This window comes from Saccostrea echinata, unplaced genomic scaffold (assembly GCF_033153115.1).
Source record: "Saccostrea echinata isolate AGI-Se365-2 ecotype Australia unplaced genomic scaffold, CSIRO_AGI_Sech_v1 ptg000046l, whole genome shotgun sequence".
Taxonomy (NCBI): domain Eukaryota; kingdom Metazoa; phylum Mollusca; class Bivalvia; order Ostreida; family Ostreidae; genus Saccostrea; species Saccostrea echinata.
The window spans coordinates 11,356,921-11,384,880 of record NW_026889795.1 but is presented as its reverse complement, the minus strand read 5'-3'; the positions used below and the strand labels follow the sequence as shown (position 1 = coordinate 11,384,880).

The following is a 27,960-nucleotide window of genomic DNA, read 5'->3' as shown; positions in this document are numbered from 1 at the left end:
TTTTTTAAATATCAGTATTTTGTTTTCAATAAAATGGGTTACATTTAGCGTGTACGATATTTGGCTGAAATTAATTTTTGAATAAATTAGCGTAGATTTGATTTAGCGCGTTTCTTTACATTCTTATTTCTGTGTATATGTGCAAGATCTTTAGCTTTGTACTTAATTTAGCGGTTGCTGCCAAAGCCGCTCAAAAGAATACACAGCCACATCTAATACGTTTACAGTACCTTAACCCAAACCAAAAACACCTCACACACACCACTGACACCACCACCATCTCACAGATATCAATGATACCCTACCAATGTTCCTTCTCGCATCACAGAGACAACAGAGACTACACTTATACCACCACTAATATATCTACACCACACTGACTTATACTCCCACCAATATCACTACCCACACAACACAGACATATACTCCCACCAATATCACTACCCACACCACACAGACTTATACTCCCACCAGTATCACTACCCACACCACACAGACTTATACTCCCACCAATATCACTACCCACACCACACACACTTATACTCCCACCAATATCACTACCCACACCACACATACCTATACTACCACCAATATCACTACCCATACCAAACAGACATATACTACCACCAATATTACTACCCACAACACACAGACTTATACTCCCACCAATATCACTACCCACACCACACAGACCTATACTACCACCAATATCACTACCCACACCAAACAGACATATACTACCACCAATATTACTACCCACAACACACAGACTTATACTCCAACCAATATCACTACCCACACCACACAGACTTATAATCCCATCATTATCACTACCCACACCAAACAGACGTATACTCCCACCAATATTACTACCCACAACACACAGACTTATACTCCCACCAATATCACTACCCACACCACACAGACCTATACTACCACCAATATCATTACCACACCACACAGACTTATACTCCCACCAATATCACTACCCACACCACACAGACTTATACTCCCATCATTATCACTACCCACACCAAACAGACGTATACTCCCACCAATATTACTACCCACAACACACAGACTTATACTCCCACCAATACCACTAACCACACCACACAGACTCACCAATATTACTACCCACAACACACAGACTTATACTCCCACCAATACCACTAACCACACCACACAGACTTACACTCCCACCAATATCACTACCCACACCACACAGACTTATACTCCCACCAATATCACTACCCAAACAACACAGACATATACTACCACCAATATTACTACCCACACAACACAGACATATACTCCCACCAATATCACTACCCACACAACACAGACATATACTCCCGCCAATATCACTACCCACAACACACAGACTTATACTCCCACCAATATCACTACACACACCACACAGACCTATACTCCCGCCAATATCACTACCCACAACACACAGACTTATACTCCCACCAATATCACTACCCCCACCACACAGACATATACTACCACCAATATCACTACCCACACAACACAGATATATACTCCCACCAATATTACTACCCACAACACACAGACTTATATTCCCACCAATATTACTACCCACACCACACAGACTTATACTCCCACCAGTATTAAACGCATTCCAAAATCAAAACAGAAAATCTTTTTTTTTTTCTGTTTTAGGCATTTTGCCCTTAGGTATTGACAAAATCTAACAAAAACACAGTTTTATAAGATATTTATTGATAAGATTGTGAAAAATCATTTTTCTAATGGAAGCACGATCTAGTGTCACAAATAAATTGAAATGTAAATATTTGGAGGAAATATTGACAATTTAGCAAGACTTTACGGGGTAAATTTCCCCCCAAAGAAAATCACTGATTCACATCTTAAAGATAGCAAAAACCTACAGGGTAAACTTCCTCTCAAAAATGACATTGATACAGTTAACATACAGTTATTCAAAGCAAAAGGAACCATTTTTTAGATAGCAAGACTTAACAGGGTAAATTTCCCCCCAAAGAAGGTATCAATGATGCAGTATTCACTACTCTTATAAAAAGGAACATACAATTTGAAAATCGCAGAACTCTACAGGGTAAATTTCCTCTCAAAAATGACATTGATGCAGTTTATATACAGTGTTTGAAAGCAAAAGCAACCATTTTGATGATAGCAAGACTTTACGGGGTAAATTCCCCCCCCCCCCCCCCCCCAAAGAAAATCAATAAAACAGTATTTATGATTCGCTAACATCTTTAAGATGGCAACAATCTACAGAGAACTTTTTCTCTCAAGAATTATAATGATACATTTTATACACAGTATTTCAAAGTAAAAACACCAATCTTGTAGATAGCAAGATTTTACGGGGTAAATTTCCCCCCAAAGAATATCACTGATACAGTATTCTCTCTCTTATAAAAGCGAACATTACACTTTGAAAATCGCAGAACTCTACAGGGTTAACTTCCTCTCAAAAATGACATTGATTCAGTTTATATACAGTGTTTGAAAGCAAAGGCAACCGTCTTGATGATAACAAGACTTTACGGGGTAAATTTGCCCCCAAAGAAAATCAATAATACAGTATTTCTGATTCGCAAACATAAAATGACATTGATGCAGTTTATACACGGTATTTGAAAGCAAAAGTATCCATCGTTTACATAGCAAGACTTTACGGGGTAAATTTCCCCCAAAAGAATATCACTGATACAGAGTTTATGCTTCACAATATCTTGGCGGTAACAAAAATCCACAGGGTAAATTTCCTCTCAAAAAATATTATTGATACAGTTTATCTTATACGTAGAAAACGCGAACACAACACTTCGAAAATCGCTGAACTCTACAGGGTAAATTTTCTCTCAAAGATGATATTGATACAGTTTATACACAGTAATTAAAAGCAAAAACAACCATCTTTTAGATAGCGAGACATTATGGGGTAAATTTCCCCCCAAAGAAAATAACTGATATAGATTTTTGATTCACAACATCTTAAAGATAGCAAAAATCTACAGGGTAAACTGCCTCTCAAAAATTACATCGATACAGTTTCCACGTATTAATTGTAAGCAAAAACACCAATCTTTTAGAAAGTAAGACTTTACGGGGTAAATTTCCCCCCAAAGAAGATATCACTAATACAGTATTCAATACTCTTATAAAAGCGAATATTACAATTTGAAAATCGCAGAACTCTACAGGGTAAATTTCCTCTCAAAAATAACATTGATACCGTTTATATACAGTGTTTCAAACCAAAAACACCCATCTTGTAGATAGCAAGACTTTACGGGGTAAATTTCCCCCCAAAGGATATGACTGATACAAAATTTAAGCTTCGCAATATATTGGAGGTAGTAAAAATCTACGGGGTAAATTTCCTCTCAAAAATATTACTGATACAGTTTACATCCTACTTAGCAAGACTTTACGGAGTAACCCCCACCCCCCAACAAAGAATATCACTGATACAGTTTATATAATTCACAAAATGAAACAAATATTACTTTTTGAAAAAAAGCAGAACTTTTCAAGGTAAATCTCCTCTCATAAAATAAACTAATCCTGTATATATTGTTTACAGAAAAAAACATACATTACATCTTGATAACAAAAAAAAAATCGGGCTGAATTTCATGTCACAGAATATGAATAATATATTATTTTTATATTACAGATGATACTTTTATCTAAATATCATGCAAGCTGGAAAAGCTAATTATTAAAGTTAACATAATATTACGCCTTTTAAACATAGAAAAACATACAAAACATAAAAAAAAACTCTGGCATCTTTCTTTCTCTGTCAAAAGAATACGATTTCTTTGCTTAAACAGCGTCCTCCTCTACTATCTTTGACCGAAGTTCCACTACTATGCTTTTCTCATGGCTGATACAATAGACAGATTGTTAAGTGCATTTTCCAAAGGAAATCTGGCAACCATATTCTGAACCAATCCATAGTCGCCCTATGGATGAAAATTTTAAGTCTCAAAAACTTCAATTTCCCAAAGCCTTAGGCATTTATATATGATTTCTTGACAGATATAATTGGTTAAATATTGCGCACTAGAGTAGATCTAGAGTAGCAGGTGCCTGCTCCGAATTTTTGTATATATTGTATGGAAACTGCATTCATCTAAAGATCCCCCCCACAACACACACTCATATACACACATACATTTATAAATGTTTCTTTTGAGAATGATGCTCATTCGTGATATGGATCTAAATCGTAAGATAATCAAAAAAGTTAAATGCACTTACAGTACCGACCAGACACAACCTAACAGAAAGCGGACCCAGAGCGCACCCCGGGTTCGCTCTCTGGGTTCGCTTCGGGTTCGCTTGGGGTCCGCTAGTGCTGACCCCGAGCGAACCCGGAGCGCACCCGTAGCGAACCCGCAGCGAACCCAGAGCGAACGCTGAAAGCGAACCCCAAATTCAGTAGCGGTCCCAGAAAGCGAACGCGCGTTCGGTGTTGCGTAACAGAGCTGTCAATCAGGATTAGCGATTAACTCATCAGCGCGTCGACCAATCAACATGCCGAACAGGTCTGTCAATCAGGATAAGTGATAAAATGCGTTGACCATCAGCGCATCGACCAGTCAACATGCCAGTTTGTAATCTAAACATTGTACAAGCAAAGCGTGTGAATGTACAATGTAAAAACATTATTAATATGATTTTTAAACATGATTTTACATTTATATATTTTAATTCTCCAGACAACATGCAATATTTACACATCTATTTTCATTATTTTTTATTTTTAAAATCTATTGATACATTATATATTTTTATTATCCAGGTAGCATGTTACATGTATAGTTACATATTTATTTTCTTTATATTTTTAAAATCCATTAATTTCAAATATTCATTGCGTAAATTTATCAGACAATAAGTACTTTAATTTATAATAGAAAAAAGAAGATAATAATGGTTATAACAATTCTTACTAAAAAAAAAAGAATAAAAAAACTTGTCTTCGATAAATTATAGAATTTTATTATCTCAAGATACAGTATAAGAACATGTACGTGCTTTAATTTAATTATTTTTTATTTATTATTTCAATTTACATGCACGTTTCAATTTATCCAGATCAACATCGAAATTATCGATCTAAATAATTGATCATGAAAAAAAAATTAAAGATACATTGTACAGTATAAATGTGCATTATGTCAATACGTAATTTGGAGAAAAAAATCTCATTTTTTTTAACTACTATGATATATATTTTTTAATTAATCTTTTACCAAAATTTAATAAATAGCTTGATTTAAATACATGTATATAGGGAAAGTTTATTTTGTCAATTCTTTCTATCCTACATGTAGACCTTACATTCTATGTTTTTGAATTTTTGTAACTACTTGCAAGTCAATAAAAAAAACCGCAAAAATGCTTATCACTTTCCTTCGCGTCGATATATATAATTATACAGGTTTACATGTTCACGAACCTCTTACATGTACTACATGTAATTTTCGAAATACTTTATATGGATATAAAAAAATATATTAGGCGGGTACGTTTTGTACTTGTGCATGAAAAGTACACGCAATTCCAACATTAGTAAATTGAACTTGCAAAGATACCTTAATACGAAAACGTACATATATTTTTTCATTACATAGGTACCTGTATTTGAACTTTGTCATAATTATTTAATTTTAACACTTTAATAATTAAAGTTTCAAAGTGAAGCCAAGGTCATCACGTGTCGGTAATCATCAACCTGTTTCGAAGATATTGCGGGTGCTAAGAGCAATTGCGGTGGGTTTTTTAATTGACACTTTCTAGCTGGATGTATACTGTCTCCATGGTCACGGTATACCTGAGTATATACATGTACTCCCCCTACATTCGATGCACCTTAAGTTACATGTACCTGGTCTGGGCACGTTATCAATAAGAAATTCAATTATCTAATTTTTTTTTTTTTTTATTTTTGAATTTGGATACGTCACAGTTCTTTGGTACGTTGCATGAAGAGTACATTTTCATGTAATTTGCTGTCACCTGAATGCTGAAAGTCAGTAAAATAGCTTTACGAGAGAGAGAGAGAGAACACTGTATATTATTTGAAATTAAAATCGCTACAACCGGCCCATAGAAAACAATTCGAGTACGGAGAGGGGTGGGGGGATCATCGAAAAAAACAATAATAATAAAAAAAAAAACATCGGGCGTTATTATCCTAATTTCATCTAGTTAATCATGCGAGTTTACAGTTATTGAATTCTTGTTTTGTTTGTTTTCTTTCTTGTTTTTATTTATTTTTAAACATTTAGAATTTTGTTTGTTAACATGCCGCTTCAGTAGGGGGGGGGGGGGGGGGATCATGAACCAGTAAGGAACTGAAACTATTCAAATGATCATTTACATGTATTTGAAAACAACTTAAAGAAATAATATATTCTTATAAGTAGACCAGATATTAGTTTTTGTTTGATTGTTTGTTTTGGTTTTTTGATTGTTGTTGTTGTATTTTTAAGTCTTCCGTTAAACTCGCCTTATAAAACAATGATTTATAGCATGGAAGTAAATTATAAATAATCTGTAAAACGAAACTCAAGTTACACTGTATGAGAATTTTTAGTGATTATCACGACCTACATATACATGTAATGGACGACAACCTAGCTTAAATGTAAACTGCTAAATATGAAGACTGAGCATTTACATGTACAGTATGTCTCAGGTATTTCATAGATAAGATCATAATTCAGTTGTTTGTCTTTCAAACATTTAAATTACGATTTAGCAATTGCAATTACAATTGGAAGTTCCAACTTATTTTAAAACGCATGAATAATGTAAACAAATGAATTTGAAAGCTTTTTTTATTAAGATACTCTTATCAATTTCACTCCATCCGATATATCGAAAATAAATTTAACACCCTTTTTTCTTCTTTTTCTTTCGAGATATACTTAGCTTGTAAGTTAAGAAAAATAAAAGTGATAATTCTACGTCGAATGTACGGTGAAATTCTTGAAAATTTATCAACGTTCTCCATATTGTCACTTACATGTACATGTTTCGATCGCCATAAAAACAGTGATGATCGATTTCACTACTGTATTTGGAATATACAAGGGGCGGGGCTTACTGGCGGCAAGATTAAAGCGGGGTCCGCTTCACGCATGAGTGCGTAAAGCGAACCCGGAAAGCGAACGCCGGGTTCGCTCTAGCGGACCCAGAGCTGACCCCGAGCGAACGCAGAGCGAACCCGAAGCGCACCCAGAGCGGTCCCAAATTTTCTGAAAGCGAACCCGCAGCGGACCCCGAGCGAACCCAGGAAGCGAACCCGGGGTGCGCTTTGGGTTCGCTCTGGTGTTAGGTTGTGTCCGGTCGGTACTGTACTATAGTATTGTATTTGTAATAAGAAAAGTTCAGACAGGACATATAATTATATGCATGCCCTCTGGGTCCATCATGGACGTTTTTTAAGGGGAAGTGAAAGAGGTAACTGATAGCATATGCAGATAGTTTTACTACAACCTAAATATTGGGTTGGGTGTTTAACATTTCAGCTTCAGTTATTTCACTAATAAAGAAAGCAACCAAATTCCGAAATCCTTATGCTTTGGCATTGGAATTGTAGATCAGGAACGAATTCAAATGCAGATACTTCCTAATACATACATACATATATCGTGACATATATAAAATTCTATATTTACCTTGATTGTTCAAGATTTGGACTTGAATTTGTATTTCAGTTCCAGCACAAAGCAGTCTCTTTTGTATCGAATCGTCGATAAAAGTACACTTTTGAAACACTCTTAAAGTACTTGCGTCCACAAAACTGAGAGGTCATCTAGCCTGGTTTCCTTTCCCTAATTTGCGTGACCTTTGGCGTGGATGAGCCAGGGAACAAGGCAAATGAACGCAATACGGCCAATAATATTTTAATTCCCAACTCACTATTCATCATCTAGTGTACATTACAGGGAAACGGACAAAATTAATTATACGCATTGCGTTCAAGGAAAATGCGTGGATTTATCAATGGGTGATTGCGGGAGAAAAATTGAAGTGATCTCTTTATCATCACTTTACTGTTTACTCTTCCGCTGCGTGAATTCCAGATGTTAATCAACCCTCTTATTGGATAGCATTGCGGCCATGTCAGAAAACTGACCTAAGTTAAGATAATTTCTCCATTTTCTTAGCATCCATATCTTGATCTATAAAAAGCACAGGTTGCCCTCCTTAAAACTTGGTGACATTTTACATATACTCTACTGCAATTGCATCATCTATTCATGTGGCAGTTATTATTACTATACAAAATATGTGGTTTCAAAGATGTGAAAAAATTATGAACAGTTATTCTTTTTTCAGTTGATCTTTCTACACTGACACAACCTTAGGTTGAAAAAAGAGAAAAATAAACTAAAAAAAAAAATAGCTATTGAAAAGCAATATTGATAAAACGTATTCTTGACTTTAAAACTCGAATATATTGTACATCATTTTAAAAATTAAAGAAAAAAATATCCACCTTCTAATTACTTTCTATATGCCGGTGTCTACCTTTCCTAGCTGTATTCTTTGCGGAGTATCAGATGTCAAGTGCAAAAATTAATGAAAGAATGATAGACAAAAAATTTAAACATAAAGATTTTATTCATGTACCATAATTATAGTGACGAAATCTATCTACTTCTGTTGTTTATATTTTCATCTTTACATGTATTTTTTCGAAATTATAACACGTTATATTTTTTATACATGTACATGCGTATATGTACAGATTAAGAGAAATGTACATGTATATAAAAAAAAAAAAAAATAAAACACATGGTAGAGGCCGTGTACCATTATTTTAAACAAGCTCATATCGGCAATCGTACATTTGATAAGTAGAAAGAAGGAAAAAGGAATTCCCGAGTGGTTTTCGAGTATTAATCTCATCTAACTTCTTATTATAACATTTTCTGTGATTAATTTTAATAATTGAACATTTAAACACTGCACATATAGGCAGAATTATTTATGAAAATTTTCAAAGAACAGAATTGTTACTTTAGCAGACATTTTCGACAATCGATTATGCCGGAAAGGTCCGAGATGATTGCGATTGTCATAGTCAAGGTCATTTTATTTTAGTTCAAAAACGTATCGTTTACAATGACTTTCTCTATTCCTCGTTATACAAAACAACCCCGCGCAGCGAAGTATAGATGGCTATCAGATTTTCAACCCATTAGTTAACGATTAGTAGCAATGTGTGATCAGCATGTATTCTTTCGTACTCAAAGGCAATGATATCGCATCGCCCATCCTGCAGAAGTCGCCATGCAATTCAGTCAATTAATTTGGAAGAAAAAAAAAATCTTTTACACTTTATTGCTTATCATGGTATTACAAGATATAAAGAAATACACAAAGAATACAAAGGGGTTTTTTTAATGTTAAGAATGATGTACTCATAAATCATTTTTTTAAAATTCGGAATAAACTTCTATCAATATTGCTTTTTTAATATCTATTTTTTTAATTTAATTTTTTTCTTTTTTAACTTAAAGGAGTAGCAGTATAGATAGATGAACTTTCTTAGGAAAGGAATAACTGTTCATGATTTTTGTTACATTTTGAAAAAAAAAATTCAACAGTGCAATAATTACTGCCACATGAATGAATTATGCATATGCGATTGCAGTAGAGTACATGTAAAACAAGTAACTTAGTATAATGGAATGAAATTCAATGACCTTAAAAAATCACCAAATTCAAAGAGGGCAGCTTGTGCATCCCAAGAAATCCCGTCCGATTTAGCTGTGAACTCAATACAAGTACTATTAACGCTAATCACTGATATTCCCCTAAGAGTAATTTGAGACAATTGATGGCAGAATCTTGGATAGGTGGATCTAAGGAAAAAATTAGTTTTACAAATATATTCTTCGGATGTCATTGATAATTTTAGCATTTATTTCCTTTGATATGATTAATTATTTTGTTACCACGCATTCTTCTACATTTTTGCATGTGGAATTTATTTCAGTTTTATTTAAAATTAATTAAAATTTTGTTGGAATTTAGCGATTTTTTTAATTATATATATTTCTCAATATTTTAAATTTTAATTCTTTTCACCACACACTCTCCCTCCGTTCTATACCCTAGATTCAGCCCAATCTACCCGTATACATCATTTGACATATTTAAGGGGGAAAACTGTGTTTTTAATTGGCACTACTTCCGTGGTCAATGAAATAAGGTAAAATTAGTAACCTATGACATATTTATACCTTCTACCATCAAATTAAGGGTTACAGATTCGAATATTTATTTTAATTTCCTTTTTGTTTTACTTTGTTTGTTGTTATCTCGTTTATTTCCTATAATTATATGCTTCATTTTAAATTTATTATTATTATTGAGCCCGTAGGATATTGAAATCATCCCCCCCCCCCAAAAAAAAAGAATAAAAAAAAAATAGGGCCTCAAATTGTTCTCTGAAAATTAAGTTTTGAAGCTTTAATTTTAAAATCTGTAAAAGTTATTGATCCTTCCCTCAACACTGCTGACATAATTTGTCTCGCAACACTCGCATGGGTAATAAAAAGATTAGCGTTAATTGCACTTGGATTAAATTCACTCTAAAACTACACCTGGGAAAATCCACAGAATTTTTCCAATGCTCTTAGGTTTGATAGATAACATATTTAGCTGCTGAGAAAATTTAGAAATAACAGCCTTACTAAGGTCAGATTTATGACACGACCGCAATGCTATCCAATGCAACGGGTTGAATAAACAGGACTTCATGCACCGGGAAAGTAAACAGTACAATGATGAGGGACAGATTACCTCAATTCAATATGTTCAATAATTTTCTTAAACGCAATGTGTTTATTTTAATTTTTGAGTGAAAACAGTTGATTTTGGTCGTTTCCCTATAATATTCCCTAAATTCATACTTGATGGATTGTGCGTTGGGAATTTAAATATTATTGGCTGTATTGATATGCGCGGCGTCCGTTCTCTTTGTTCCTTGCCTCATCCACGCCAAGGTCACAGAGAACACTATAAGCAATTTAGGGAAAGGGAAACAGGCTAGATGACCTCACAGTTTCCTGAACACAGGTATTTAAGGAGTGTTTCAAAAGTGTACTTTTATGACGATTCGGTACAAAAGTGACTGTTCTGTGCTGAATGGAACAATTACAAATTCAAGATCAAATCTTGAACAATAAAGGTAAATATACAATTATATTTACTATATATTCACTATATATATATATATATATATATATATATATATATATATATATATATATATATATATATATATATATATATATATATATATATATATATATATATATATATATATATATATATACAGGTAAACTTCTTTATCTCGACATCGACGGGACCATCGGAAAATGTCGAGATATCCGAGGTGTCGAGATATCAGAGTTGAGACTTGACGTCCAAGATTTCACTGCATAACCAAACACATACATGTGTATAAGCTTATACGTACATGACTTCAATATAGACTGTAGGTCAACTTATTTCAGCAACCCCTCTATTTTTATTAAAAATCTAAGAAGTTATTTTTAAAAATCTTATTTATAAAATTTGTTCTTTCTCTTTATCGAAATCGTTCTAAATTTTTGTAGTTTTCCTTCCAATATTCGCGTGTTACTTGCCTTTTGTCAGAACAGGATACGAAATGCGCTCTATAAACTTCGAACCGAACGGTATAAACATGATAAAGTCGACATCTGAGATTCGAAAACATATTAAATGCGTCATTTTTTTTTCTTATTTCATTCAGGAGAATGTGCATTAATATATTTTTAAGAGATTTGTGTATCTAAAGTAACGTAGTGATATTACAGATGCATGAATTACGGATGATTCGGTTAATCGTGTCGTTAATCGGATTATTTCCTATTGAATGCATTTTAACTACAAAATATTATTAGAACATCGTTTAATTCTTTAGTTTGAATTTATTCAATATGTTTATTAGTCTTTGTAATTTAGTGATCTTTTTCAATTTTAAAAGTTATGTTAGGTTTCGACATAAATAAACACCTGTAAATTTAAGCAGAATCGTGTAGATTTATCAGTGATATTACCCAAGCTAAATATTAAGCAATTAACGTTTCAAAGACGCCGAGGGGGCTTTGGATTCACCTACAAACACAGTCTATAGAATTAATTAAGCAGCGTGCAGTCAAAACATGGGTGTGAAAGGTGTGAATTTTTGACGACGTCGAGATACCCGAAGCCGTCCGTGCGTGACGAGCGACCCTATCTGACAAACAGTTAGGTTCAGTGGAGCAGAAAATTGCTGATGTCGACATATACCAGGTAAATTTTGCTCTTGGGACTGTGAATATACGTCGAGATAACCAGGGTTGTCGAGATTACCGAGGTCGACATATCAGAGTTTTTGCAAATCATTTATATAGTAAATACTGCCGGGACCGCGGACGGACGTCGACATATCCCAGGTTGTCGACATATCCGATGTCGAGATACCGAAGTTTACCTGTATATATATATATATATATATATATATATATATATATATATATATATATATATATATATATATATATATATATATATATATATATATATATATATATATATAAAGTATCTGCATTTGAATTTGTTCCTGATCTACAATTCCATTGCCCAGCTTGAAGATTTCGGAGCTTGATTGCTTCCTATTTTACGTGAAATAACTGAAGCTGAAATGTTAAACACTTTAACCAACATTTAGGTTGCAGTAAAACTATATGCTCTCAGTTACCTCTCGCACTTTCCCTTAAATAAAACTTACATGATGGACCTAGAGGGCATCAGTAATCCATGTAATTATATGTCCTGTCTGAACTTTTCTTGTTACAAATAAAATACTATAGTAAGTGAATTTAACTGTTTTGATAATCTTTTAATATTAGCTCATATCACAAATAAGCATAAATCTCAAAAGAAGCATTTCAATGTATGTGTATATATGTGTTGTCGGGGGGGGGGGGGGTCTTTAGAATACTGAATGAAATTTCCACAGCAAATAAACAGATAGATTGTTTTACAAAAATTCGGAGCAGGCACCTGCTACTCTACTCTTGTGCGCAATATTAAATCCGTCATGCCTGTCATGAAATCATATAAAATTCCCTAATGGTTTGGAAAATTGAAGTAAATTGAAAAACTATATGATGAGGTGATTTACGAGTCTTAAAATTTCATCCTTAGGTGGATTTTGGTTTGGTTCAGAATATGGTTGCCAGATTTCCTTTGGAAAATGCAATCCGCAATCTGTCTATTGCATCAGCCAGTAGAAAAGCATAGAAATGGAACTTCGGTCAGAGATAGGACGCTGTTTAAATAAAGAAAGAATAACGGGAGACAAAAGAAAATCTTATTCCTTTAACAGGGAAAGAAAGATGCGAGAAGCTTCACTCTATTTTATATTTACAAGATATAATATTATGTTAACCTTAATATTAAGTTTTTCCAGCTTGCATGGTATTTAGTTAGAAACATCGTTTGTAATATAAAAATTATACATTCATTATCCTAAAATTTTATGTCATTAATTTTTTTCCTGTGTTTCATTTATAAATCAGGGAGAAGTAAAATTGTATTTCTTTTTCTTGATATTTTATTATATATTACAAGAAATTACCGTTGGAACGATTTTGGAGGTTTTAACAAAATTATAAGGATTAGCAAATCATTGTTTTGAAAGTTTTTAGTGATACTAGCAAAATAGTAAAGTGCAAAGCGTCCGTGTAGTACATGTACGTTTTTAAGTTATTTTTTGCTTGAAAGACAAAATATCAGAGACGTAAAATTTTAAGAAGAAAATTATCAAGTGGAGAAATATTGGTAATAGAGTGTGTATCGGTTTGATAAAAATGCAGGGAGTCATCAAATCTGCAAAATGATTGAAAAGTAACCGTTAAAATTAACTCTAACTGTGAATCATAATCAATATTAAAAATAAATGTAGCAAAACTTATAGACATTTACTTTGTAACATTGATTTCTGCATTGGTTTGAATAAAAAGTACCGAATTAAAAAAAAAGATTTTGAGAGAAATTAATACTGTATTTCTTAGTTTTGAAAATATGTCAACGAAATGAAGATATTGTAAACAAGTTTGATTAAAAAAATTTAAACTGTTACTACATAATCTCGATATAACTGAACAGTTTGTCAGATACTGATCATGAGGAAATTAACTCCGAAAATTTTTAGTTCAGATGGGGAGGGGGTACTTGTAGACTCTTCCTATTATCAAGATCTAATGTTTGTTGATTTTGCTTTTTATAAAATACACTGCGACATTGATATTCTTTGAGGGTAAATTAATCCCGTAGAGTGTTGCTAGCATCAAGATTTTAAGTTTGTATTTCCTTTTTTAAATAGTACTTTTTGTCTACCCAAAGACCTCGTTTGCATTTCCTGTGAAAAATGTATTCTTTATCATTGAGATATTCTGGGGGGAAGGGGGAATTTACCCCATAGATCGAAACTTGCCATCATCAAGTTGTAATGTTGTTCGTGCTTTGAATAATATATCTTATTATTGATATTCTTTGAGATGAAATTTACCCCCAGACAGTCTTTTTGTCATCAAGATGTACAGATGTAATGTATGCTTTTTCTGTAAAAAGTAAGTTCTGTATCAAATTATTTTAAGAGAGGAAATTTACCTTGTAAGGTTCTGTTGTTTTAAATATGTACGTAATGTTTGTTTTTTTCTGTGAATAAAATAAACTGTATCAGTGATTTTCTTTGGGGGGGGGGGGTACCCCCTAAAGTAATGTTATCATCAAGTTGTAATGTTTGTTCATGCTTTCAATATAATATATAATGTATCTTTGATACTTTTTGGGGAGAAATTTACTCCGTAGATACTTGCTTTTTTTAAAGGGTAATGTTTGCTTTTTCTACGTATAATATAAACTGTATCAATAATATTTTTTTGAAAGGAAATTTACCCCGTAGTTTTTTGTTACCGCCAAGATATTGATCTTGTGAAGCATAAATTCTGTATCAGTGATATTCCTTTGGGGGAAATTTACCCCGCAAAAGTCTTGCTATCTAAAATAAGATGGGCGTTTTGCTTCTAATTACTGTATATAAACTGTATCAATATCGTCTTTGAGAGGAAATTTACCCTGAAGAGTTTTCTGCGATTTTCAAAGTGTAATCTTCGCTTTTCCTACGTATAAGATAAATTGTACCAATAATATTTTTTGAGAGGAAAGAAGAAAGTACGTTATGGACCAAAATCGGCCCTGTCCCCAAATCTGATGAAGATTTTTTTGGAACATGTCTAAGATGTCCTCTTTTAAATTCAGCTTAATTTTTGTAATTATCTCAAATCAATTTTCCTACAAAGCTATCTGAATATAGAGAGTTTCTTTGGAAAATAACACTATGACGTTATGACGTCAACCTAGCGACGTTACGCAAATACGAGGGTTGTTGGAAAGAACGTTATATTACTTTCAAGAAATATTAAAAAAGAACACATTTTTATATCAAATATTTATTTTGTTGATGTGTGAAGTTCCATTCCATTCGACTTAACAAAAATCAATTTACTTAATTTTAAAATTCATATGCTTTGGTAACCCCGGAGATGCATTATAACGTCAAAAAACATTGCGTCATGGTGTTTTTAAAAAAAATTCTCCCTTTACATTACACAGAGTTTGGCCCAATAGCCACTTACTAAAAACGTTTCTCTATCAATTTTAATTTATTTTGCTAACAATCGTACCAGTAGCATAATTTTGTTTGTCCATGTTTTTTATTATTATTATTTTACCGCGTAACTGAGCATTTACAAGATCAGCAACCATGAAGCGCCTTTCTCTTTCCCTGACTTTACCAACTCAAAGTTTCTGTTAAGATTTTTACAGAAAATTCATTTTCTCACGGAACGCCCTTGTCTGATACAGAGTTTTAATCATTCGAATCCAGCCTCTATCATTTATACACATATGCACAAATCGCTTTTGAGATATTTTCAGAGTTTATTCTGAAGATTTTCAGAGTACAACACAAAATTTTGTAAAACTTTAGAAACTGGTTTCTATATACATCTATACACCTTTCCAATGTTGTACTGAATGGTCATAAAAAAAATCGATGTTTGGCTGCGGAGTAAGATATTTGACCCGTCGATGAGAAACTAGACCGCTCACGTCAAAATTGTGGGCGGGATCAGCTAAATCTCATTTGCATTCGTTGGTGTTCGACAGTGACGAAATTGACCAAGTTTAAACACAGTGTGGTTTAAGTTAATTTACATCATGAAAGCCAGCACAAGATACAAAGGTATAACAAAACATTTATTGACTAATATATGGGAAAATGAGTTTTGTCGACCCATCGATGGATTAAATAACGGCCTCAGACAAACAGTTTGGTTTTTGGGTCCGACAATATACGTTCAAATGAAAGATTAATTTATATGATTTTAAAACAAGAGAGAGAGAGATGCGTAATGCATATATTTAATAGTACGTTTATTATAAGTATCTGATTATTCTAATTCAAGGAAAATTTTGATTTTTAAAAGCTAGACAATATTTTTTATGCGAATTACTTGGTTTGATTTTAAGATTGCATTAAAACTTTTAACACTACTTTATAGAATGTCAGATTCCCTATGAAATTTTATGAGAAAGCATTAAAGATATTTTCGAAAAGTATTTAAAATTTTAATTAATAGATAACATTGAAAGGGCAAACTCCCCAGCCCATCCTTTCCAACGAGTCGCGGCGTCATTCACGAATTCATCTAAACAAAATGTGTTTAAAACGTTTCTGTCTTGTCATCTGAGAAAGTTTAAAAAAACTGAAAAAAGTACTGTCATTCGATTAATAATTTTATATGTCACTGGATGATCCTTCTCAAATGCACGAATCAAATTTCATCCCAACCCCTACCCCCACCCCTTTACAAGCTGGTAGAGATGCAGCACTTCTCTTGGATAGCTGGCATAGGTAATTTTCTATCGCATTTTCTTTAGCAATTTATTGAGGCTTTTTTCACCAACTTAGTATAGCTTAAAAATAAATAAATAAATAAAATGAATCAAAATAAACATGCATAAACATTTACTTTCTTTGAAGAACACATTTACGATCTTTTTTAAATACTACATATAATTATAGATAAATACTGCTGCTTGAAGTTTCGACTTTGTTGCTTGAAGTTTCGACTTTGTTGCTTAAAGTTTCGATCAATATGATATGTTATTAAGTATTGTAAGCCTTCGATACCAAACCTATGGGAAGAAAGATCCTAGGCCTTTATGCCTGCTTTTCAATCCATTTCAGGTAGAGTGCTCGCTCCGTGATCGGAAGGTCGTGTGTTCAAATCACGACCGCGACCGACCTAAGCAAAGGCACTTGTTTCATGTACGGGGCACCCCTACTTATAAGTAGGGTGCCCCGTATACGAAACAAGTGCCTGTGGACCTAAGTCGATAAAAAATAGGTAGCACTCATATGGAGACGCCACCACTTGCCGGTGTAGAGCTGAAAATTTTGAGCTATACTCTGCACTTAGGGCCATTGAGCAGCGAGGGATCTTTTTTGTGCCAGCACCTACTGCGACACGGGACCTCGGTTTATACGGTCTCATCCGAAGGACTGGTCTCACATCCCACAGTGGGATTCGAATCTCCGATGTAAGGATCAACTCATTCCTCCGCCACTCTAGAGCAAACGCTCTGACCACTGCGCCACGCGGGCGACCCACTTTGAAGTGAAAGTTTCGGGTCTTTCGGATGAGACCTTAAAAACCGAGGGCCCGTGTCACGGAAAGTTCAAACTTTTTTTCACAATTATTTTTTCACAACCAATTTTCCCCCAGTACACTAAATTCCTTAACTTTACCTATGCTGCAGCAAAAAAAAGGGGGGGGGGAGGGGTAGCCTTGGAATGAACATTTTCAAAGTTTGGAAAAAAGTGGGAAGGGGTCCTGCTCCCCTGATTCTTCGTGCCTGATAAATTACTTGTTTTCAGTCTTGTTCACACTGACAGATAATTTTGTTCCACAGTACTTATATTAAATTGTGTGATGCACATACACCGCCGTAATGGGGTAAAACAATTTAGTGACAGGTAACCTTGTTGAAAAGTGAACCCCTCGTCTGATACAGCTTTTTCATTAATTTTTTTTTTTTGGCAGAAATTCTTTTTTGGACCTTCTGTCGCTTTCTCATCCAGTCACTGGATCCTCGACAGATAAGAAATTACAAATCTGGTATATGTGGAATGATCTTAAGTAGAATATACGGGTAAAAAATAAATTTTACTAGGTGAAATATGAGCCTTTGTTTTTATATGCATAATATTAACGGCAGGCAAATGTCTACAATATGAACTTGTGCAGATGCAACACGCTTATATTGTGCGTGGAATTATAAAATCTGAAAATATATTGAAACATCAACCGTGCACTTGTATAAATGACTGAAAATACAAGACTTCAGAATATTAATTAATCTGATCAGTCCTGACAAACGGCATCCAAAAGATTGGGAATTTATCCCCCTCCCCTTTCCAAAAAATGTTCGTGTTGCAAGGGGACCTATTGTGACGTCATCTTTGAGTTTATTGCGTAATTCATATACATACATGCAGACGTCAACTAGGCCGTTTAAGTAGCAAAATAAAATAAAGGCTAGGATTTAAGCATTTTTTCTGCAGTAATACTTTTAGTAATTTCATTTGTTAGCTGAACATTTTTATTAAGTATATTATTAAAATTGATCTCTTCCCTTCTTCCTGGCAGCATTTATCAAGTGTACGGCTTATTTGTATAAAACAATATTGCAATTTGTCATTTCTATAAACATTTTTTTTTAGCTTTTATGCTATTTTCATGAAAAATATATTTGTATGAGCAATATAAATATAGTCAATCAATGATAAATTTATTTTTTAACATTATTACACGAAATACATCATTATTATAACTCCTAGATAAGAAATCGCCCCTCGACTAACTCGGTATCCGCCACCGGAAATAGTCATGAAATGTCAAAATTAACATACTGCACATTCCTCGAGCAAATTCTTACCATTCTTTTTGCTTGTCTTTTATCAAATTATTTTCAAATATATATGTTTTATTTTGCTCGAGGAGTGTGCACTACTTCAATTTTGGGAATTTGTTGTAAAAATAGTGGAAAAAATAGCAATTTCCGGAAATAACGGATGTTTAAATCATGTGAATACCTCTAATCAACGTACTTGCGAAATTTTGTTATGCAGATATGAAAACTACCAATCTTCTTCTACATGTACATAGTAGTTATATTTTTACAAACTTGTATATCAAAATACGAAAAATTGTGGGCCTTCGAATAATACGTAACGTACTTAGTTCTTTACCCTGTAGATTTTTGTTACCGCCAAGATATTGTGAAGCATAAATTCTGTATCAGTGATATTCTTTGAGGGGAAAATTACACCGTAAAGTCTTGCTATCTATAAGACGGATGTTTTTGTTTTGCAATACGGTGTATAAACTGCATCAATGTCATTTTTGAGAGAAAAATTACCCTGAAGACTTTTTGCCATCTTCACGATGTTTGCGAATCATGAATACTGTATTAGTGATTTTCTTTGAGGGGAAATTTACCCCGTAAAGTCTTGCTATCATCAAGATGGTTGCTTTTGCTTTCAAACACTGTATATAAACTGAATCAATGTCATTTTTGAGAGGAAATTTACCCTGTAGATTTCTGCGATTTTCTAAGTGTAATGTTCGCTTTTATGAGAGAGTGAATACTGTATCATTGATATTCTTTGGGGGGAAATTTACCCCGTAAAATCTTGCTATCTAAAAGATTAGTGTTTTTGCTTTGAAATACTGTGTATAAAATGTATCAATATAATTTTTGAGAGAAAAAGTACTCTGTAGATTGTTGCCATCTTCACGATGTTTGCAAATCATAAATACTGTATTAGTGATTTTCTTTGGGGGGGGGGGGAAATTTACCCCTTAGTCTTTTGCTATCATCAAGATGGTTGCTATCGCTTTCAAACACTGTATACAAACTGAATCAATGTCATTTTAGGGAGGAAATTTACCCTGTAGAGTTCTGCGATTTTCTAAGTGTAATGTTCGCTTTTTGTAAGAGTAGTGAATACTGTATCAGTGATATTCTTTGGGGGGAAATTTACCCCCTAAAGTCTTGCTATCTAAAAGATTAGTGTTTTTGCTTTAAATGCTGTGTATAAACTGCATTAATGTCATTTTTGAGAGAAAAATTACCCTGTAGATTTTTGCCATCTTCACGATGTTTGCGAATCAGAAATACTGTATTATTGATTTTCTTTGGGGGGAAATTTACCCCGTAAAGTCTTGCTATCATCAAGATGGTTGCTTTTGCTTTAAAACACTGTATATAAACTGAATCAATGTCATTTTAGAGAGGAAATTTACCCTGTAGAGTTCTGCGATTTCCAAAGTGTAATGCTTGCTTTTATAAGAGAGTGAATACTTTATCAGTGATATTCTTTGGGGGGAAATTTACCCCGTAAGGTCTTGCTATCTAAAAGATTGTTGTTTTTGCTTTGAAATACAGTACCGACCGGACACAACCTAACACCAGAGCGAACCCAAAGCGCACCCCGGGTTCGCTTCCTGGGTTCGCTCGGGGTCCGCTGTGGGTTTGCTTTCAGAAAATTTGGGACCGCTCTGGGTGCGCTTCGGGTTCGCTCTGCGTTCGCTCGGGGTCAGCTCTGGGTCCGCTAGAGCGAACCCGGCGTTCGCTTTCCGGGTTCGCTTTACGCACTCATGCGTGAAGCGGACCCCGCTTTAATCTTGCCGCCAGTAAGCCCCGCCCCTTGTATATTCCAACTATAGTAGTGAAATCGATCATCACTGTTTTTATGGCGATCGAAACATGTACATGTAAGTGACAATATGGAGAACGTTGATAATTTTTCAAGAATTTCACCGTACATTCGACGTAGAATTATCACTTTTATTTTTCTTAACTTACAAGCTAAGTATATCTCGAAAAAAAGGCGTTAAATTTATTTTCGATGTATCGGATGGAGTGAAATTGATAAGAGTATCTTAATAAAAAAAGCTTTCAAATTCATTTGTTTATATTATTCATGCGTTTTAAAATAAGTTGGAACTTGCAATTGTAATTGCTAAATCGTAATTTAAATGTTTGAAAGACAAATAACTTAATTACGATCTTATCTATAAAATAGCTGTGACATACTGTACACGTAAAATGCTAAGTTTTCATATTTAGCAGTTTATATTTAAGCTAGGTTGTCGTCCATTACATGTTTATGTAGGTCATGATAATCACTAAAAATTCTCATACAGTGTAACTTGAGTTTCGTTTTACAGATCATTTATAATTTACTTCCATGCTATAAATCATTGTTTTATTAGGCGAGTTTAACGGAAGACTTATAAAAAAAAAAACAATAATCAAAAAACCAAAACAAACAAAAACTAATAACTGATCCACTGTAAAGAATATATTATTTTTTTTAAAGTTGTTTTCAAATACATGTAAATGATCACTTGAATAGTTTGTGTTCCTTACTGGTTCTTGATCCCCCCCCCCCCCCCCCCCACTACATACATGTACAAACTGGAGCGGCATGTTAACAAACAAAATTCTAAATGTTTAAAAATGAATAAATAGAAGAAAGAAAACAAACAAAACCTGAATTCAATAACTTTAAACTCGCATGATTAAGTAGATGAAATTAAGGTAATAACGCCCGATGTTTGTTTGTTTGTTTTTTTTTGTTTATTGTTTTATTTCGATGAGCTCCCCCCCCCCTCCCTCTCCGTACTTGAATTGTTTTCTATGGGCCGGTTGTATCGATTTTAATTTCAAATGATATACAGTGTTCTCTCTCTCTTTCTCTCTCGTAAAGCTATTTTACTGATTTTCAGCATTCAGATGGCAGCAAATTATATGCATTGAACATGTACTCTACCAAAGAACTATGACGTTTCCAAATTCAAAAAAAAAAAAAAAAAAAAAAAAAAAAGAATTGAATTTCTCATTGATAACGTGCCCAGACGAGGTACATGTAACTTAAGGGGCATCGAATGTAGGGGGAGTATATACTCAGGTATACCGTGACCATGGAGACAGTATACATCCAGCTAGCAAGTGTCAATTAAAAAAACTCACAGCAATTGCTCTTAATACCCGCAATATTTTCGAAACAGGTGGATGATTACCGATACGTGATGACCTTGGCTTCACTTTGAAACTACAATTATTAAAGTGTTGAAATTAAATAATTATGAAAATTACAAAGTTCAAATACAGGTACCTATGTAATGAAAAAATATATGTTAGTTTTCGTACAGTCCCTGAAACGTTCTACTTTCCCACTTGAACGGTGAGCGAACGCTGAACGAACGGTGAACGAACGCAGAGCGAACGGTGAGTGAACGATGTGTGAACGCTGAACGCAACTTGGTGAACGATGTGTGAACGCTGAACGGTGAGCGAACGCAGAACGCGAACGGAGCGCAAACGCGAGCGCAAAGTGAACGGTGAACGCAAGATGAACGATTTATTCGGAATGCCTCTGATCTTTTCCTTGCATTAAAACTATTCTATTGTATTCTATTGTATAGCCTGGTGCTAAAAAGAAGATAAATAATAAATAAATAAACAAATCAATGAAAATTGTCCTAAGAAAAACGATACATGCACATTATGTAAAATTAGTAATTTAAGTTTCTTACAATATTTTCTGCACATATGTACGATGTTTAAATTCAACTTTTTAATAACACGATTTTTTATCGCCGTAAAACATTGAACATTGTTACCTAACGCTGTAGTTTAAAAGATAAAATTAATCTAGTTGTAAAATAAATATGTTTATTCTTATTTGATATATAAAACCATTACAAATAATGTGGATTTAAGAGAAAACTACGGACTTAAAGAATGAATTACAACGGTTGTAACAACCATACATAAATTTCCGTGCCAAGGCGATTCCGTGTAAAATAATGAGAAAAAAAATAAATTTTTTTACAAAGGTATGTGGACGTATTGCATAAATACACTCGTATTTTAAAATCTTAAGGCAATAATATATTTATGTGTCAGTTTTATTTTTTATGATGATTTATTGAACAGACTTCTACATTTATCTGTAGACATTTCCCGGCCGTGATTATACTCGGACAAGATGATACAAAGAGGCAATCATATTATTTGTTATATATTAAATTTTCACAACTTGATATTTCAGTAATATGCTGTCATAATTTTTATTAAACAAATGAGAGAGAGAGAGAGAGAGAGAGAGAGAGAGAGAGAGAGATATTCGGTTTTAGCCCCCCTTTCCTCAAACGTTTGTACCTATGTCAAACAAAAAATTCTTAATTTATTTCTAAATATCAGGCAGTGAAAGTAGCTATTTTGTATCAACAAATCCATTTGTTTTACAGTCATAATCGGTTTTTATTTTCCTGCTTCAAGTTCACACGAAGTCCACGTGCTTGACCTGTCAATCAAAATCATTCGACGCTGTGCAGGTGTGAAAGTCTCGCCACACCGAAGGCAGAGTGTTAGTATTTCCAAGAAGTTTTAACATTTTTTCTTATCATTTCTAGATCTGATTCCAACATTTCTAAAACAAAATAAATAAATGAATAAAATACATTGGGAATAAACACTTGGAATGATTAAGCCGCTTGAATTTGAAACAAACTCCCTGCCAATTTAAAATATCACCGCCGGCACATGTATACTTTGAACTACTATTGTTTAATGACTTTGTTTAGATGCATGTTTGTTTTGAGACTGAAATTTTTGTGCTACAAAACACATTAACTTCTTTTTAAATGTTAATTCAAATATACTGGAAATACTACGTAACCGATTTAGGGGAATGGGGGGGGGGCTTTTAATCATATCGAATATCAAACATATAAAGTTATGGTGGACAATATCATTACTGGAGAATAACCTTGGTTATATAAATGATAATCATGTTATAAAGGCATTTCTCTCTCTCTAATTAAAGACTTTATATATGTAAAGTAGAAAAAAATTCTATAATGTATTACATTTTATGCAAATATTTTTTTTAAACCACACTATCAATTTAATTCGCTCTAAAGATATTTAATTAACTGGATATCCGCAGTACTGTTTATAATTCTCAGAACTAGTTCTAACATGTATTTCTGTATTATTTGAAGAAAAAAAATGTGATAGAAATAAATATTTTCGTATTTTTGCTGCAGTTGGTAAATTAAACTGACTTCGTTTGTTATCTATCTATTAACGATTTGTCGTCTTTAACGTAACAACAAAATGTTGCAGTGCTTGAAGTATCTGTATCTTGCCCGTATTTAAAATTTAATTTTTCAACATCGTACTACATAGGTACGCACATGTACTTATAACAACATTTATTTTCCAGATAAATTTAATAAATAACCTAACAGCTAAGTAAGAATAATAAAAAAAATATTGTAGATAATTTTTTCCCATGAAATAATGATTCTTAAAACACGATATGTTAATAATTAAATTCAAAACCTGTAAATCCTTACTTAAAAAAAAAAGATAAGTCCTTTCCTTTCGGAGTTCCGAATGACAATAAAGACTGAACGATAAGTGAACGCTGAACGCAAGGTGAACGCAAAGTGAACGAACGAAGAGCGAACGCTGAACGCTTTGTGAACGGTGAACGCGAGCGCACGGTGAACGCTGAACGCAAGACTGTGAACGGAGAGCGAACGGTGAACGCACGGTGAACGAACGGTGAACGCACGGTGAACGAACGGTGAGCGAACGGAAAAATGGGAAAGTAGAACGTTTCAGGGACTGTATTAAGGTATCTTTGCAAGCTCAATTTATTAATGTTGGAATTACGTGTACTTTTCATGCACAAGTACCTAACGTACCCGTCTAGTATATTTTTTATGTTCATATAAAGTATTTCGAAAATTACATGTAGTACATGTAAGAGGTTCGTGAACATGTAAACCTGTATAATTATATATATCGACGCGAAGGAAAGTGACAAGAATTTTTGCGTTTTTTTTTTTTTTTTTTTTTTTTTTTTTTTTTTTTTTTTTTGTCTGACTTGCAAGTACATGTAGTTACAAAAATTCAAAAACATACAATGTAAGGTCTACATGTAGGATAATTAGAATTGAAAAAATAATCTTTCCCTGTATACATGTATTTAAATCAAGCTGTTTATTAAATTTTGGTAAAAGATTAATTTTAAAAAATATCATAGTAGTTAAATGAGATTTTTTTTCCTCCAATTAACGTATTGACATAATTCACATTTATTCTGTACAATGTAGATTTAATTTTTTTTTTCATGATCAATTATTAAGATCGATATTTTTGAAGTTGATCTGGATAAATTAGAACGTGCATGTAAATTGAAATAATTAATAAAAAATAATTAAATTAAAGCACGTACATGTTCTTATACTAACTGTTCTTATAATAATATTCTTATACTATATCTTAAGATAAAAAAATTCTATAATTTATCGAAGACCATTTTTTTTTCTTTTTTTTTCTTTAGTAACATATGTTATAACCATTATTATCTTCTTTTTTCTATTATAAATTAAAGTACTAATTGTCTGATAAATTTACGCAATGTATATTTATATATTAATGGATTTTAAAAATATAAAGAAATTAAATATTTAACTATACATGTAACATGCTACCTGGATAATAAAAATATATAATGTATCAATAGATTTTAAAGATAAAAAATAATGAAAATAGATGTGTAAATATTGCATGTTGTCTGGAGAATTAAAGTATACAAATGTAAAATCATGTTTAAAAATCATATTAATAATATTTTTACATAGTACATTCACACGCTTTGCTTGTACAATGTTTAGATTATAAACTGGCATGTTGACTGGTCGATGCGCTGATGGTCAACGCATTTTATCACTTATCCTGATTGACAGACCTGTTCGGCATGTTGATTGGTCGACGCGCTGATGAGTTAATCGCTAATCCTGATTGACAGCTCTGTTACGCAACACCGAACGCGCGTTCGCTTTCTGGGACCGCTACTGAATTTGGGGTTCGCTTTCAGCGTTCGCTCTGGGTTCGCTGCGGGTTCGCTACGGGTGCGCTCCGGGTTCGCTCGGGGTCAGCACTAGCGGACCCCAAGCGAACCCGCAGCGAACCCAGAGAGCAAACCCGGGGTGCGCTCTGGGTTCGCTTTCTGTTAGGTTGTGTCTGGTCGGTACTGTAATGTAGGTAAACTGTATCAATGTCATTTTTTAGAGGAAATTTACTCTGTAGATTTTTGTTATCTTTGCTATGTGAATCGGTGATTTTCTTTTGGGGGAAATTTACTCCGTAAAATCTTGCTAAATTGTCAATATTTCCTCTATATATTTACATTTCAATTTGTTTGTGACACTAGATCGTAATTCTATTAGAAAAATGCTGAAGATTTACAATCTTATCAATAAATATCTTATAAAACTGTGTTTTTTTGTTAGATTTTGTCAATACCTAAGGCCAAAATGCCTAAAACAGAAAAAAAGATTTTCTGTTTTGATTTTGGAATGCGTTATTACTACCCACACCACACACACTTATACTCCCACCAATATCACTACCCACACCACATAGACTTATACTCCCACTAATATTACTACCCACAACACACAGTCTTATACTCCCACCAATATCACTACCTACACAACACTGACTTATACTCCCACCAATATCACTGTCTACACCACACTGACTTATACTCCCACCAATATCACTACCCACACCACACGCACTTATACTCCCATCAATATCACGACCCACACCACACAGAGATATACTCCCACCAATATCACTACCCACAACGCACAGACTTATACTCCAAACAATATCACTACCTACACCACACAGAATTATACTCCCACCAATATCACTACCCACACCACATACACTTATACTCCCACCGATATCACTACCCACACCACACAGACTTATACTCCCACCAATATCACTACCCACACCACACAGTCTTATAATCCAAACAATATCACTACCCACACCGCACAGACTTATACTCCCACCAATATCACTACCCACACCACACAGTCTTATACTCCCACCAATATCACTACCCACACAACACAGACATATACTCCCACCAATATCACTTCCCACACCACACAGACTTATGCTCCCACCAGTAAAACTACCCACACCGCACAGACTTATACTCACACCAATATCACTACCCACACAACACAGACTTATACTCACACCAATATCACTACCCACACAACACAGACATATACTCCCACCAATATTACTACCCACAACACACAGACTTATATTCCCACCAATATTACTACCCACACCACACAGACTTACACTCCCACCAATATCATTACCACACCACACAGTCTTATACTCCCACCAATATCATTACGACACCACGCAGTCTTATACTCCAACCAATATAACTACCCACACCACACAGACACGATTTATACCATCATTAACATGACTTTCAATTGATCACCAATATCACTACCGGCACCACACAAACTCTGCTTATACCACCATCCACATCACTATCCATGCCAGTAAGATCACCTCTAATACCAGGTATCATCTTTAAAAGTCTAATTTATTTGAGAATTTGCTTAACTGGTCTAATATAGAATATTTTGCAATTAATGAGAATATTATCAAATATGTAACAGAGCAGAATTTTTCATGAACATAAAAAGAATAACAAATATGTGTGTTCAGTTTGATTTTTTTAATAATGGAAGTGCATGTTTTATACATCTTTCCCATACTTCTTTTATCAAAAAACAACCATTTTATCTCTTATAGGTAAATACAATAGGAGCCATTTAGACAACG

At 33.7% G+C, this 27,960-nt stretch overlaps 1 protein-coding gene across 1 annotated transcript; it reads right to left on the bottom strand.

Annotated features, from left to right (window-relative positions):
- Window positions 1–346: 346 nt before the first annotated feature.
- On the bottom strand, window positions 347–27,703 carry LOC133202037 (uncharacterized transmembrane protein DDB_G0289901-like). The gene is made up of 4 exons (XM_061337811.1): window positions 27,638–27,703; window positions 26,750–27,498; window positions 1,126–1,523; window positions 347–927 (listed from the first exon to the last, which is right to left on the bottom strand). The coding sequence occupies exons 1-4, from the start codon at window positions 27,701–27,703 to the stop codon at window positions 347–349; spliced, it is 1,794 nt and encodes a 597-aa protein (XP_061193795.1).
- Between the last annotated feature and the right edge of the window lie 257 nt (window positions 27,704–27,960).

Excerpts from the sequence above, each read along its gene's own strand:
- LOC133202037 (XM_061337811.1), bottom strand. The coding sequence starts at position 27,703 with ATGATACCTGGTATTAGAGGTGATCTTACTGGCATGGATAGTGATGTG. Across the intron at positions 27,499-27,637 it reads TGGATGGTGGTATAAGCAGA|TATAAGACTGTGTGGTGTGG; the intron begins GTTTGTGTGGTG and ends TATTGGTGGGAG. Across the intron at positions 1,524-26,749 it reads ATTGGTGGGAGTATAAGACT|TGATATTGGTGGTAGTATAT; the intron begins GTGTGTTGTGGG and ends TTGTGTGGGTAG.